At 37.9% G+C, this 16,270-nt stretch overlaps 2 protein-coding genes across 4 annotated transcripts; both read left to right on the forward strand.

Moving 5' to 3' along the window:
- The first annotated feature begins 645 nt into the window (after window positions 1-645).
- LOC122307751 (U11/U12 small nuclear ribonucleoprotein 25 kDa protein) lies at window positions 646-8,174 on the forward strand. Of its 3 annotated transcripts, XM_043120832.1 has the most exons (5): window positions 656-1,092; window positions 1,203-1,308; window positions 1,560-1,659; window positions 7,180-7,322; window positions 7,879-8,174. In XM_043120832.1, exons 1-4 carry the CDS (start codon window positions 861-863, stop codon window positions 7,273-7,275), a joined length of 534 nt encoding a protein of 177 aa, XP_042976766.1. In that variant the 5' UTR covers window positions 656-860; the 3' UTR covers window positions 7,276-7,322; window positions 7,879-8,174. The 3 variants fall into 3 exon arrangements, with proteins under 3 accessions (XP_042976764.1, XP_042976766.1, XP_042976765.1); XM_043120830.1 differs by lacking the exon at window positions 7,879-8,174 and having other exon boundaries at window positions 646-1,092; window positions 1,560-1,645; window positions 7,180-7,734; XM_043120831.1 differs by lacking the exon at window positions 7,879-8,174 and having other exon boundaries at window positions 657-1,092; window positions 7,180-7,734.
- Window positions 8,175-11,544: 3,370 nt separating this feature from the next.
- Window positions 11,545-15,885, forward strand: LOC122308414 (transcription factor BIM2-like). The gene is made up of 7 exons (XM_043121729.1): window positions 11,545-11,740; window positions 11,845-11,935; window positions 12,819-12,888; window positions 12,982-13,077; window positions 13,917-14,344; window positions 15,100-15,229; window positions 15,461-15,885. Exons 1-7 carry the CDS (start codon window positions 11,644-11,646, stop codon window positions 15,569-15,571), a joined length of 1,023 nt encoding a protein of 340 aa, XP_042977663.1. The 5' UTR covers window positions 11,545-11,643; the 3' UTR covers window positions 15,572-15,885.
- Window positions 15,886-16,270: the final 385 nt, after the last annotated feature.

A 16,270-nucleotide genomic window follows, 5' to 3' on the forward strand; every position in this document is an offset into this window, starting at 1 on the left:
GGTTGGGCTGAGGAGTGTTCCGGCGTGAGGGAGAGGGAGGAGAGAGAGAGCTGGGGGGGTTCGGATGCGGGGGAGAGAAGAGAGAAAAAAAGAAAAAGAAAGAAAAAGAAAAAGAAAAGAAGAAGGAAAAAGAGAAAAAGAAAAAGAAAAAGAAAGGAAAAAGGAAAAAAGAAGAGAAGAAGGAAAAGAGCTGCAAAAAGAAATGAGGTCCAATCCTCACTCCGGGAAAACAAAACAAACCGCTGAAAAGGGACTAAAAACTACAAAACAACTTAAAGAAATAAAACACAACATCAAATAAATTAAAAACCAATTTTAAAATGTAAATAAATTAAAATAATAAACTAATATATTAATTAAAATAAAAACAACCATTTAAGCGAAAATATACTTAAAAGCGGGTCATCACAATTATGTTTTTGAAGTAGGTGACTCAGCATTTTCTATTATAAAATGTGTTGAATAGTTGTCATTATTCATACATTGGGAAAAGCTTTTATGCCGTCTGGGCTTGACTGTCCTAGTTTAATGTTGGTTAATTTTTGTTTTACTTAATGATTAAGGAGTGATTTTAAGTATATTGGTATATTTTTTTAATTTTTTAAAAATATTTAAATATATTAAAACAATGTTAAAAAAAAAAAAGAAGAAGTGCCGCCCAGCGTTTAGTAGCGCGATCCTTCATTCAGATATTTTACGTCTAAAATAGTGAGGCGTCCACCCTGCGTGGCAACGGGGACGACCGCACGTGGTCAGATCTGGTTCGGTTTAAGATTCGTTGCGTTTTGCGTGGAAACCTGGATTACAGTTCAACCTTGAGGGCCTGGGTTAAGATTCAATACGCTTCTGGAAGAAAGACGATGGAAAGCAGCACGAAGAAGAGGGAAGAAAACACCGGAGATTACGAGTACGACAGAGACTTCAAGGTCAAGAAGGCAAGGTTAAACTCGACTCTCGCCGCTCTTCTTGACGATCCCGTACTTGCCGATGTCCCCAAGGATCCGACCCTGTCGGACGTGGACACCCTCATCAGCCTCGAGTTGGGCAGCGCCATGCGCGTCTCCGTCCTTAAGTTGGACGGCAATTCCTTCGGTACCTACTCGCCTCTCCCTAACTCTCCCAGCCTGGCATTTCGACAAGCACGTTCAAGGTTGGTAGTATCCTAATAAATTAGTTGTTGTTGTTTTCTGTTGGTGGTAAAGATGTGGCATTGGTGAATTCGGCGACGGTGAAGGATTTGAAGCTTGCAATAGAGAAGAAAGTGAACGACATGGAGCAATCCTACATGGGTCATCGTCACATTTCATGGTAGCTTAATCATTTCCTCTATTATTGTTTGTTAGAAATCTATTAAGCACTCCGAGTTACTAGTATAGTCTTTGTAGTTTTTGATTAGCTCTATCCTTTACGTTAAGATAAGCCTTCATGGGAAGCATCTTTCTTTTATTTTTTCCATCTGTATCAAAACCCTGAACAGGTGCTTCATATATTTCCCCCTTGCTAAGCAGAACGGTGAATTTTTTAACGATGTACTAGGCTTCTCTGTCATGTATTTGCAGGAAGCATGTGTGGGCGAATTATTCTCTTTCGTACAATAAGGAGAAGCTACTAGATGATCACTCTGCGCTTCAGGATTTTGGCATACGTAATAATTCTCAGGTTTAGTTCTATGATTTTGAGTTTTCAACAAAAGTTTGCGGAGTATCATGTCTTCAATTTATCTGCAGATGACGTTTTCTTGCAAGTTTTCGTATTTCTTGTTAAGGATTAATTTGTGTGGATTTTTGTGCTCCATTTTTATGATCTCATCTACTACCGGGGCATGGATCTTCTCATCGGATTCTTATATTTCAATTTTGTCTTATATATCCATAATGATTCCATATGAATCTACATTCCTACTGGGATTTTTAGAGAGTGACAGCCGTCTTAGAAGTGGTGGTAATGTCGAAGCTGTATGTCTGCAATGAAAGCATATAATTTTACCAGGCAATCAGTAGCTATGATAGCTCTCACTTTGATCAATGATTCACGTAGTCTCTACCTTCAAATGTCATGTATAAAGCAATGTAGATCAATTTTGTGAAACACCCAAATCCCCTTTTCTGTATATTATCATCTGATGAAATAAGTACCATATGGCTGAGGAAAAGAAATAAGGACCTCATAGTTGACACTTCTCATTGTCTTGTAAATTTTAAATCTTTATGTTTATGCTAGTACTATCTGATATTCTTGCATTGCTAAAAACAAAGGTTTCTTGTATATTGATTTGTGTAACTTTACGATGAGGCTGTGCCTCTGTATTTATGCTAGTACAATCGGTGCAAAAGGAATATTCTTCACAGTAGAAATATTACAGCTAATGGAACAAAATGCTATGGCTATAATGGATGGTTGGAGAGTATTCTAGAGGATGCTTTGGCTGTTGGGTGCTGCTGAGTGCTTTGGACAGGGTCTCCATTGTGTGCTGTCTGTGCACTACTTGCTGCATGCTGCGTGTCCTGCATATTGTAATGCAGGTGTTGCTTGAGCAGGTTTCGTACCAGTTGCTGGCTGTGCATCATTTGTACGTTGCATGTCAAGGATTGCATAATTTGCATGTGGTGCATAATTAGCTTGAAGCCTTGAACAGACCCCCTCAAGTTAAGCAGCAATGAAGACAAGCGTAGACTTGAACATAATTATTGAAACCTCGAAGTAGACAGAGGTTTTGTGAGGAGATTTGCCAACTGATCTTTTCCAGAAATGAAAGCAACTTGCAAAGAGTTGACTCTATCCCTTACGAAATGAAAATCAATTTCAACATGCTTTGTTTTAGCATGGAAGATAGGATTAGATAATAAATATGTAGCCCCCAAGTTGTCACAGTACAGTACTGGTGCAGTAGTTAGGTTGATGCTGAGATCTCGACACAAGTGTTGAACCCAAATGACTTCTGCAGTGGCATTGGCTACTGATTTAAACTGAGCCTCGGTGGATGACCTCGCTATGGTTTGCTGCTTCTTTGAGGACCATGAGATCAGATTGCAGCCAGAGAAAACATAGTCTGCACTTATGGATCTTCTGTAATCTGGGCACCCAGTCCAATCCGAATCTGAAAAGGCAGTGAGATTCATTGAGGGAGAATGGGAGAAGCTTAAACCAAGCTGGGACATGTTCTTTAGATACCTAAGTATCCTTTTTACTACTTGCCAGTGAGGAACTCTTGGAGAGTGCATGTACTGGCAGGCCTTACTTACTACAAAGGCTAAGTCTGGCCTTGTGAATGACAAATATTGGAGAGACCCTACTGTACTTCGATAGAGAGAGGCATCTTCAAATAAATTCCCTGAATGAATACTAAGCTTTGTACCTATCAAAAATGAATACTAAGCTTTGTGGAAGTAGCCATTGGGGTCTTGACAGGTTTTGATAGTGTCATGTTTGTTCTGTCCAACAAGTTGGCAATGTATTTCTTTTGTGTGAGTAAAATTGAGCAATCTGAGTTATGTGTTGCTTCAATTCCTAAAAAGAAATGAAGCTTGCCGAGATCTGTTATTGGAAAATATGACAGTAAGGCATGAATGAGATCATTAATGAGCTGCATGTTGGATCTTGTAACAAGGAGATCATCTACATAGACTAGCACATAGAGACATGCAGAACCATTAATTCGAATAAATAAAGAACTATCGGCAAATGAAATATTAAAGCCAAGATCACTAAGTTTCTGACTTAACTGAGAGTACCAAGCTCTTGATGACTACTTCAGGCCATAGATGGCTTTCATTAGCTTGCAAACATGACGGGGAAATTGTGGATGTGAGAAATCGGGTGGCTGATTCATATCTATGGTTTCAGATAAAGGTCCATGAAGGAAAGCATTTTGGACATCATACTATTGGACAAGCCATCCATTTGTCATGGCAAAAGCTAGAACAAGTCTAATAGTAGTTGCTTTGACCATGGGACTGAAGGTTCGATCATAATCCAAACCACATTGTTGAAGAAATCCTTTTGCCACTAAACGTGCCTTACGCCTTTCAATGGTACCACCAGCAAGTTCTTTTATACGGAATACCCATTTACACGATGCTAAATTTTGAGCTTCAAAGGCTGGTACAAGTGACCAAGTATGGTTTGCTAGGAGTTTAAACTCCTTTGACATGGCTTCTCTCCATTCCTTAAATTGTTGTGAAACCGAAAAGCAGGTGGGTGTTTCTGGGATAGGCGAGTTGATTGAGAGATGGACTTGGGGAGGTGGCCACCGAATGGTGCCATCGGTGGACTGACGTGGGCGGGACAAAGTAGTTCTCGAGCGAGTTGCCATGGAATGTGCTGGCTGAGCAAGAAATGGTGCAGATGGTTGTGATGGATGTTGTGAGGAAGAAAGAGTTGGCATTGAGCCTAAGATGCTTTGGGCCTGTCAAGTAGAATCTGGAGAAGAAATGAAAATGGGAAGAACAACCTTAGAGGACTTGAGAAGTGTTGGTGTGTTGGACCTGAAGGAGTCTTGAAATGGGAAGTGGGAAGTGGGCTTCTTTGTGTTTAATGTCTTTGGAAATGTAAATTCTTTTTGAAGAGATATGATAACATATTGAGCCTTTGTGGGCCGGGCTTAGTCCCAGATACACACACTCCACAGCCCTATAATCAAACTTATGTTTATTATAGGGCCTGGTTAAAGGCCAACAGGCCGAGCCAAAGACAAACAAGGCTTTGTAGTTTGGGTCCTTTTTATGAAGAATGGAAAATGGTGAGGCATGATTGAGAGAAGTGGATGGCAACATGTTGATTAACTCCATGGCATGTTGAAATGCATAGGGCTGAAATGTTAAAGGAATTGATGCATGTGCAAATAATGCAAGACCAAAGTCTACAATGTGTCTATGTTTTCTTTCCTCAATGCTGTTTTGAGTGTGAGTTTGAGGACATGTTACATGATGAATAATGCCCGAGGTGGAAAGAATATCAGTGAATGTTTTGAATTCCTCACCCCAGTCCGTTTGAAGTTGCTTAATTTTAGTGTTGAATTGTAAATCAACATAAGACTTGAACTTTAGAAAAATAGACAAAGCTTGAGACTATTTTTGAAGAGGAAATAACCATGTATATCTAGAATGATCATCTACAAAAGAAATATAAAATCTAAAACCATCATGATAAACGTATGGTGCAGGACCCCACAAGTCACTAAAAACCAGATTAAACAGAGAATGAAATGAGACTTAGCATTTGCTGGTACATGATGGTGCTTGGCCATAGCACAAGCATTACATAAAAACATTGAAGACATTTTCTCAAAAGGTAGACCATGCTAAAGTAAAACCGTGCGAATAACTTTGAAGGAAGGGTGGCTGAGACGTGCATGCCATAATGGGACAGAAGAGAGTGATCTTGAGTTGGCTTGAGGGGACTGAGATGAGAGAGTGTAGAGACCATTACTTGTTGTCCCTTTGAGCATTGTGTTCCCCGTGATGCAGTCCTTTACATGAAAATGATCAGAAACGATTTGGAAAAAGACATTATTATCAGAACAGAACTGACTGGAGGTTTTTAGTAAAGGATGGAACTGATTAAAATAAAATATGATGAAGAGTGTGGAAGAAGGGCTGAACCAGTATGAGAAATTGGGATGGATGATCCATCACCAACTCGGAGTTGATCTGCACCAGTGTATTCAGCAGATTGAAGGTTGAGGTTAGCAAGCTCACTCATGATATGGTTTGTTGCCGCCGTGTCAGGATACCAAGTGGCATCGGTAAGATAGGTAGAGGCACTGTAATGGGCTGAGACAGGAGCTACTGAGATGTATGCTTGGTTGAATCTGTACATGCATGTAAAGGCTGTATGTCCTACTTTGTAGCATACTTGACATACAGGTCTTGAGTCAGTTTGAGAGGAAAAATGAGTAGAGGGGGGTATACCTGTAAAACCATTAGTAGAAGAGGACCCTTGGCCCCGATTGTTGTGATGAGCTCCACGACCTCTATTGAAGTTATTGCGGCCACGAAAGCCACGAGCTTGTGTAAATGAAGTACCACGAGCAATGAAGTTGGCTTCAGGAGAGAAAATTGCTGCATTGGATGCATGATGTTGCAGCCTAGTGGCACTAGCCTCATGTGCAAGAAGATGCCCTAATAATGTTTCAGTGGACAAGACCAGCTAAAAGATATGGAACAAATTCAGATGAGGGTAATGAATGTCCAGTTGCTGCCATTGTATTAGCTAGCAGTTTGGCATGTTGAAAGTAAACAGAAATAGAGTCTGTTCCTTTCTTCAGTGAGGCAAGCTGCAACTGTGTTTGAACAAGTCGAGCTTGAGAGGAAGACACATAGGTAGAGGCCAAAGATAACCATACCTCACGAGCAGATGCACAGCCTATTACTTGTGCAATAGTGGATTCAGATAAGGAGGATATGAATGCAGACATGACAAGTTGATTGTGTTGAGCCCAGGTTTCATACTCTAGGTTAGATGAGCCATCGGGAAGTTCAGATGGAGGGGCTAAATAGGAACCATCAACCTACTTGTAAAGACATTGGCCTCGTAATTAAGGAACAAGTTGCACTTTCCAGATAAGGTAGTTCTTGGGAGTTAGTTTTACTATAAGTATATGACAGAAATTGGGTAAAGGGAGGGAGGGAAAGGAAGAAAGTGATGATGAAGAAAGAGTGCCTGTGGATTTAGACATGGTGATGGAGAAGGTGAATGGACGATTAGTCCTTGGTAATCTCTGATACCATGCTAAAAACAAAGGTTTCTTGTATATTGATTTGTGTAACTTTACAATGAGGCAGTGCCTCTATATTTATACTAGTACAATTGGTACAGAAGGAATATTCTTCACGGTAGAAATATTACAGCTAATCAAACAAAATGCTACGGCTATAATGGATGCTGCTGAGTATTCTGGAGAATGCTTTGGCTATTGGGTGCTGCTGAATATTTTGGACGGGTTTCCATTGTGTGCTGTCTGCGCAATACTTGCTTCATGCTGCATGCTGCGTGTCCTGCATATTGTAATGCAGGTGTTGCTTGAGCAGGTTTCATACCAGCTGCTGGCTGTGCATCATTTGTACGTTGCATGTCAAGGATTGCATAATTTGCATGTGGTGCATAATTAGCTTGAACATGCATGAAGTATTAGGCTCTCTTATTTGTGTAAGTTAACGGTGATATATTGTGCCTATCTAGGTACATTTTATCCCCTATGTGATGTCAAAGGGTTCTCAACGGCATTCAAAGAGGAGAAAGCATCGTTTCTTTCATGGTCTGAACAAGCGTGGATGAATAATCAATCATGTTGCATGGTCGCCAGGTGCTGCACAGGTTCTGGCTCGTTGTTGTTGATAGTTTTCTACGAATGTAGCCAAGAATGGCACAAGTCCCTGTTATGATGAATTTATACCACATTATATTTAACTTCATATAATATGGTATAAATTTATACCACATTACTTGTAAAAAAAAACAATGAATTTATACCGCATTGTTTTCGGCACTTTTCTCTTTGTTTTTGGGGTGCCTAAAGTTTCTACTTCATTTAATTTTCTTTCAAGAATATTACATATCTTTGTATATCAACTCTGGATGTCCCCGTGCTTGGTAAACCTAAATACTTGGAAGACCAAGAATGTACTAAGACTAGGACCATGGAAGGGGTTCGGGTTTATGGTCATTGAATACTGCTTTATTCTGTAATGCTGATGCTAAAATTCTTTAAAATTTCAGGACAGGTCCTTTATGTTTTGAAGCAGTGTTGAGGAGAATTAATTTTTAGTAAATTTGAAGTTGGGATGGGAAGGTTGAAGGGGCTGTAAAGTTTTGGCTAGCATTTTTTGTTGTAGGGTGGGCATTCATCCTATAAACTATTTTGGTATGCCATTGGGTTTATCGTACAGGGTGATTGCATTGTGAAATAAAGTTGCGCAGAGGATGGATGAACGAGCGGTGTGGAATAAATTCTGTCTTTGGTGCATGATCATTTTGATTATGCCAGAAGATTTTGGTGCATGGGGCGGCCCAATTTAAATTGAGGCCCAAGGCTAAAACTCTAGAAGGCCTTTTTTAATTTTGTTACAATAATATAATAAATTATCAAGTTGAATACAAATACTATAACTTTTTATACTAAATGCAAATACTATTAATGTCAGTATAATTTCTTAGAGAATTTAAGGATTTTTTAATTCTTAATAGAGTACAATAATATATTAATATTTTTTAAGAGTCATTGAATATTAGGAGGAAAAAATGATATTTGCATTTATAAAGTATTTAAGTATTGCACATTCCTTTCGAAAAAAGTGAGTAAATATGTATCTAGATGAAAAATTAATTTTTTAATAGTAGATTTTATTCTTTTTCAAAATGAGTGCGTAGTGCTTATACAACTTATGAGTATATCTAGCATTATTCATACTCTAGTTTTATTTTTTAACAGATGTGTAAAGCACACTTTTCATGCCATTGATATGAAAAGATTTGATTTGTAAGAGATTTAAATTTTAAATTTCTCCTTTAAATCAAGTTTTATATTGTCAATTGATTTACACAGCAACTTACAAATATAATTTATTTATTTTTTCTTTTTATAAGCCACCAAAAACAACAAGAACACGTTTTCTAGCTAGATTTTCTGTTTTCGTGCAAAATTTGATGGCTGCAAATAGTTCAAAATATTAACTTGTTCCTCTTTGTCAATCAACATCTCATCTTGCATTAAAATACCATGTGTTATTAAAAGGCAATTAATAACACAGGTTTGTGCTTACTTTTGTCTTGAAAAGCTTTACCATCATAACAAAGAAAGTTTCCTTCTTTTCTTTTCATTGTCATGGGAAATTGAAAATCCCATTCATAATAATCAACCAAGGATATATGCTTAGCAAAAATCTGGGTTTTTGATTAAGAACAGCGCTATGACTTTCGTTGAGTTCAATTGGAGAAAGGCGTACCATTTCAATTACAAGCGTCTTGATCTGACGTGTTTAATCCTTTTTTTGAACGCTACATGCATACTTGTAGAGCAGGGCCGTCTCCAATAAAATGGAAACTTGAAAACTTGCTTTAAAATTAATGAGTCTGATTCTCTGAATGTGGGTTGGGTGCATGGTTATTTCGCTAATTTCTTCAACTCCACATATTTTAAGTCCAAGCTGTGTGTATGATTCTCATTCAAAAATTTGATGTTTGTCCTATGCTTTGGAATCTGTTTTCAAGGATGTACATACTGAGCTCATCCAGCACGAAAGGTCTTGGATGATAAAACGTGGGACTGTTGAAGAGAAGTTTTCGATGAATTCAGCTAAGCGGCGCCTTGGTGGTTCTTGTCCACTGATGCCGTAAGAGGTAAGAGATTGTCTATAGATTATAAGATCGGTTAAATAAATGCCAATATTTAGGATTTTTGCTTCCTGATAACCTCCAAAACTTATGCTTTAAAGCATGGTTCTACATATCAAACGTAAAGTGATTTGGAGGGCTTGAGGATGCTTCTGTCACTCCACTTAGTTTTCACTGGCGAACGACTGGACAAAGTCTCAGTACTGTGGAAAATAGCTGTTGGGTAATAGGCCAACCTGTGTTTTGAGCCCTCACTATGAAAATGGTTGATCAACTTTTACACTCTTTGAATAAACAGAGTTGTCTATCTAAAGGGATAATTTTGAAAGTCTATGTAAGTGAGAAGTTGATATACATATCTGTATTTCTACAGGTTGGTATTCTTCTTCGTGCATATGGATACTCATCGAACACAATAATATATGTCTCTGGTGGAGAAGTCTTTGGTGGCCAAGGGACATTGCTTCCTCTTCATGTTATGTTCGAAAATGTTGTCGATAAAACTTCCCTTACCACTCCTTGGGGGCTTGTAGGCTTTATGGTCGTGAGGTTAACCTTATTAGTAGTTATCCTAAAAACGCACCTCTAATTGAGAAAAAGATATAGTATTAATCTTGGAAAACTGCAGGGCCAAGTCCTCGCCCACTCCCATCACCTCTGACTAGGCTGAAAATGTATAACGTTGAAGATTGGTGGGGTTGTATGGCTGAGAGTGATAATGAGCCCGAGAATACAGTGATTTGCAAGATCTACTGAGACGAGAGCTCGGGATGGTGAGGGATACCTATGATACCTAAATTAGAATAATCTTTTTGTGTGGAGAGAGAGTTGGGAGAAAGTGTTCAGCTCATTATTTTTGGTACCCTACCGTGCCAGTCGGTATATTTCATTCCGGTCACTAGGCCGGTATAGGTATGGTATTTGTTTCGTACAGGCTAAAATACCGACCGATACCGGCCTGTGTTTCAACCTATACCAGCCTATATTTCGGCCTTTATCTTTTTTTTTTTTCATTTTTTTAAGTTATAATTTCATTTTTTGACCCTCAATTCATATCAGACTATTTATAATTTATATATACATATATATTCATGTATAATTTATTCATATATAAATTATTATTTTGAAATATAATTTATATATATTTATATATATAATTTATTTATATATCGACTATCTCGAAACGGTACACGAAACGGTATCGGTATTGAAATATTTCGTTCTAATGCCTTGACCGGTACGGTATTCAAAACATTGGTTCAACCCTTTTTACATGAACCCTGGACGTGCCTATATACCTAGTCGGGGTGGTCCCCGCCCACTGCAAGCAAATCGTGCTAGAGCGTACCAAGCATTGTACTGGTTGTAGGTTCCTCTCTGTCATGTTAATTGTTACCTTGTCGTATTGTTCGTGAGTTTTCAATTTTATCCCTTGTCGTAGGTGAAGGGAAGGTGTGCGCATTGTTGCAATTATAGGGATGAGTGGACATCCTGCCTTGTCGTTATGTGTTGGCTCCTATGGAAACTTAATGCAGCGTGCTCATTGTTTGGCGGTGTGAACTACAATATGAACAAGTGCCATGACTAGTCACCGTATCTGATGGGCCTTCTTTGGCCCAGCTTGACTCTCTAACCCTCCTTGCCTCTATCCTAAGCTATTTATTGGTTTTCTTGGGCCTCGAAAGGAACAAAACCATATACGACCCAAGATTGAAAATAAACTTCATTCTTAAATACATTCAAATACAGTCTTCTATTACCATGTGTCATTTTATGTGAGTGCCATAATTTTGCTCTTGGGAGAATAACAGATTTCAAAGGTTGAACCTTGACAATTTCATTTTCAGGAAATAATGAAACATATAACCTAAATATAACAATTATTTAAAAGAATCTGAAAAACTAATAATTAAAAGAATGATAGACAACCTTACTCATAATAATTTGGGCAGACTCAAGCCCATATTATCGAAAAATTAATTTAGCTGGGCTAGGAGCTAGGACCGTTCTTTATTTATCTATATGGCCCACTAAAAAACCGGAGCTCCGAGTCCGAAACCAAGCACCGCCGAAACGTTCAAAAGCAACAAGCAAAAAAATGTCACCTGACGATAGCAATTTGGTCTCACCAGTGAACCACTTCAGGGGGGCCCCACCTAATTGGGCTACTTTGATCCCCAAAACCAACCCCGCGCACGTTAGCACAGACCACTTAAAACTTTTAAGAAAATAAAATAAAAATCGAATTTTAGTTGGGGTAAGTAGGGCTTCGTCTTCCGCGGTGTGCGTTGCAAGTGCTCAACTGGGACAGAAATGGTGAAGTCACCTAAGAGCCACGACCTCGACCACGACCAAGACGAGTTCGAAGAATGCGACGTCGTTGGCAGAAACGTCTCCTGTTCTCGCAGCGGTAACCGCTTTCTTCTTTGTATTCCTTATTATCAGTAGTCGTTTATTTTTCCTTTTCCTTTCTTCCTCTTGCTTAGAGCTTGAATTCTTGCTGTGCATTGACAGGGGATGGGAAGAGCAAGGATCAGAAATCGACGGCGCATCGGTCCAAGCATTCCGAGACCGAGCAGCGGAGGAGGAGCAAGATTAACGAAAGGCAAGATTATTTTGTTAATTTGTTTCTTTGTGCATGTGAATTCCCCGGCTTAGTAACAGTCTTAGAATTAAGCTTTCAAGTTATCTTCTTATATGATATATACATATGTATAGAAAATATGGAAATTACATTTTTTAGCCTTGTTTGTTTTCGCAAGAGATAGAGTTGAGATTAAAGTTGAAAGTTGAATAAAATATTGTTAAAATATATTTTTTTAATATTATTTTTATTTTAGAATTTGAAAAAAATGAATTGTTTATTTTATTTTATACGAGGATATGAAAAAGTTGTAATAACGAGATAAGTTGAGATGGTGAAAAAAAAATCAGGTAAAATATGGAAATTCAGAAGAAAATGACTAGATATAGATGTGTAAAAGCTCATAATTGCTGCTGTATTCTACCAATTGGGATGCTTGTATGTGAAAGGATAATCGTCTATGAACTAATTGCTCGTTGAGTGGCACCCAGTGTATAAGATATTCGTTTATTGTTAGTGGAATTTTAAAATTAACATAAATAAAAGCAATTTTTTTTCTTCTATGCATATTCTTCCCCAATTTCTTGGCTAGTGCATTCTACTCCATTGGATGTCCAGTTTGAGCTTTTTAACTAAATGGCAAAGACATCACATTTGATACCTCGTGTTTATTTGATGTCTTTTTCTTTAGCTTTCTAATGTTAGTGTCATCTTTTGCTTTGTTTTCTCTTTGGACTCATAAAAAAAAATTCCTCCACCCCGCCCCCCTGTTCATGTTGCTTCTATGTGAATACTGATTTCCGTTTTTAATGTTTTTTCGTATTCTTTTGCTAAGTTAATTCCTTGTAGTTAATAACCTTTTTGGTAAATGTTTGTTCACCTGAAAAATTTATTGTTGAGGCAGATTTCAGATTTTGAGAGATATCATACCGCAGAATGATCAAAAACGAGACAAGGCTTCGTTCTTGTTGGAGGTATGCCCATTGACAATGTTCTTTTTTTATGACTTTATTTTGGAAATTAGTTCTAATGACTCATAATTGACAATTTTTTATATTTATTTGCAGGTTATCGAGTACATTCAGTTTTTACAGGATAAATTAAATATGTACGAAGGACAATACCATGGTTGGAGTCCAGAGCCAAAAAAATTGATACCATGGGTAAGATACTGATGGTAGACATCTGTATCTCTGTTTTTTAACTTTAACCTGTTAATTGTTTTGGAGTATTATTTGCTTTTGCATGGCATTCTTAGTTTGTCTTCAGTTTGGAGCTTTGTGTTTTTGGGCTCTGTGAATATAAGTTAAATGGGTTGATCACAGCAGCCTGCACAACATGGTTATGTGTATCACATATACATTGAAGATTATGCTTGCTTGACCTGTGCCAAGCAGATGTTTTCAACATGGTCCTTTGTCTGTAGAAGTTGCAACAGACAATTAGGTAGTGTGCTCCTTTATTACATGAAAATGACAGAGAGGCCACTAGGCTGATGTTTTGTTTCACACTGGGGTATGTTTGAATAAGAAACTTGGAAAAGTTTGAAATTTGGCCTTTTCCTGTACCCCAAGCATTTGGAGGGCAGATGGACCCTAACTCTAGTCACAACCCTGCCATTGAAACGTGCTGGTGTACCAAAGTCCATGTAACGTAGAATGGTTTCTTGTGACTGGGAAATAAATGTTCAGGTTTTGTATATTGGACTTTCTGTTTTATGATGTGACAAAATTTGAACCAGAACCAAGACTTTAAAGTGGCATGCTAAATTCAAGTTGCAACATCAATTTTTTGCCAATGAGTGTATACCGTTCACTAATTAATTATATTATATTTTTTTATACGAGAAGTGTTAAGTCTGAATTTTATATGCTTGTGTTGTTTCTCTATATTGAAATTGAAAATTGCAAAGATGACAAGAATTATAAGAATTCTGCACTTTGATTTACAGAGGCTGTTTAAAGGAAACTTGTTTATTGTGTCTTGCATTTGCTTGTAACAGAGAAATAATTGTGGGCCTGCAGAGAGCATTGTTGATCATTTTCAAGTTATAAAGAATGGATTTGGCCTTGAGAATAATGTTGCCCCACCAGCTTTGCTTACAAATGCACAGAACACACCGGAATCTGAATTGGGCACAGCTGCAGCTTACAAAGCACTGAATCACCCCACTGGGTCAGCTATTCCAGCCGTTCCTTCCAATTTGCAAATGAAGCCAAACATATTTGATCCCGCTGTCGGGGGAGGTGTGCCTGCTTGGTCTTTGCAGGAATCGATTTCTGATGTTGAAAACATGCCCTCCCAGCCCCAGTCCCAATGGTGGCATGCTAGACCTTACCCAACCGAGGATGCTGCTCCAAATAACATGAGTGAACATGAGTTGGCTGTTGATAGTGGATCAGTTAGCATGTCAAGTGCCTATTCCCAAGAGTGAGCAGACCTTTAATTGTTTATTTTCATTGTTGCACTGGTTGCCAAACATAGATTTTAAGGAAATTCATTGGATTGGCATAAATTTGTTTATATCTAGTTTTTACTGTAATGCTCACGTGTTTGGCCATAATCTGCAAATTGCAATGCAATATTTAGTGTAAAGAAATTATGTTCTTATTCATTTATTCATCTCTATATTGACTTGTTAAGTGCACAATTTAGCAAGTTGTCTTGCTTGGTTATATGTGGCAACCATGCTTATCTGAGCTTGAAGGTCTGAAACCAGAAACTTGGAATAAGAATGTGTAGTTACTTGAGTACCCGCTCCAATAAGAAGGGTTTAGGTCAGCAAATAATGTGTATACATTATTGGTGATAACCTGGTCAATGAGATTTATCGAATTTTGGGTTTCATTTCAGCCTAGAAGATCGTCAAGATTTTTCCATAATTGCAGTACTGCTTAGATTTCTTGGCTTATACCTGGAAGGTAGGCAGGTGTTATTGTTGCCTGGCTATCTTTTTTGATCTCCCCTAACTTCTGCACTCACCTTTGATGTTAGGGTTTAATACCAAAAGTATTGTTTTTAACACCCCCCCCGCCCCCCCTCTTAAAAAATAAAAATGAAAAAAACCATATTTTGGGAACTATGAATACACGTGGTACTGTTTGGCAAAGTTTGATATGATTAGTTATATAGGTTAATAGTATTGTGTATGTTGCTGAGTGGGTTTCTTTTTCTGTCTTGAACAGGATTTTGAATTCTCTGACGCAAGAGCTTCAATCTTCAGGTGTTGATTTGTCACAAGCCAACATTTCAGTACAAATTAATGTTGGTAAATCTGCAAATAGCAGACTGAATGCCATAGCATCTAATTCAAAGGTTTGTTTTCGATTAGAAATCCCTTTGTTGCTAGCTCTGATATTATTGTTGCTTTGAAAATGATTCTCAAATCTATCATATGGGGGACATTTGGCATACTGACGCGCATTTTTCCAAATGGGTGACATACTTTTCCATTTTTATTATGCCATTGAGTCCAGATGCTCACTTCTGTTTTTCTATTCTATACGATAATCTGGATGCTTCTTTAAATAAAAGATTCTCCTTCAGGATGGCAAGAAACTGTCTTTGAACGATCAGGTGATGGCACATACCGCAGTTGGTAGCTGCCATAATGAGTCTGGATTAGCTCATAAGAGGCTCAGAACAGAAGAAAGCTAGTGTATTATTCTGGTTTCCATTTTCTCCTTCTGATTTAATTTTTTTCCTTTTCTTTTTTGTTTTTTATTTTTTGCCCGGGTTATGAGTGGGGATGGTGTTGGTCATTTTTGCCATGTCATGGTCTCCAGAGAAATAGAGGGCTCTCAGATCAATTGTACATGTTGATGCTCTTTGGTTTGCCAGGTTGCATGGACCATCTTAGAGACGTACTTTAGTAAATTATTTTGTTGTACTTTTGAGTTCAGGTCGATGATTCCATGCATATACAATGGGAAGCTACTTTCATTTTTCATTGATTCATTTTTACATGTGAATTTTGCTTTCCAAATTCTCGCTTCTGTATGTTTTTATTGTGATGCAAACGTCTTTTTCACTATCAAATCTGATACATCTTCATGTTAGGAAGGCACTTTATTTTTTGGTAAGTCTCTTGACATGTGAATCGCATTGAGTAATGACTATGGTGGGGTAACCTTCTTGGCTTCTTGCTTGTAACTTTTGTCTATGTGAAATATTTCGTGGAATGGTACATTTGGTGTCCTGGAATCCCTTAAAGAGTAATGTAAAAAGAATGTGTTCTAGGATGGCATCTATAGTTGAGAAAGTTTTCGCAACACGCAAGAATTTGCACATGGATTATGTGGCTGTACAACGAGTATAGAATGAAGTTGACTGAAACTTGAATATGTACAAGAAACT

This window comes from Carya illinoinensis, chromosome 4, assembly GCF_018687715.1.
Source record: "Carya illinoinensis cultivar Pawnee chromosome 4, C.illinoinensisPawnee_v1, whole genome shotgun sequence".
Classification (NCBI taxonomy): Eukaryota; Viridiplantae; Streptophyta; class Magnoliopsida; order Fagales; family Juglandaceae; genus Carya; species Carya illinoinensis.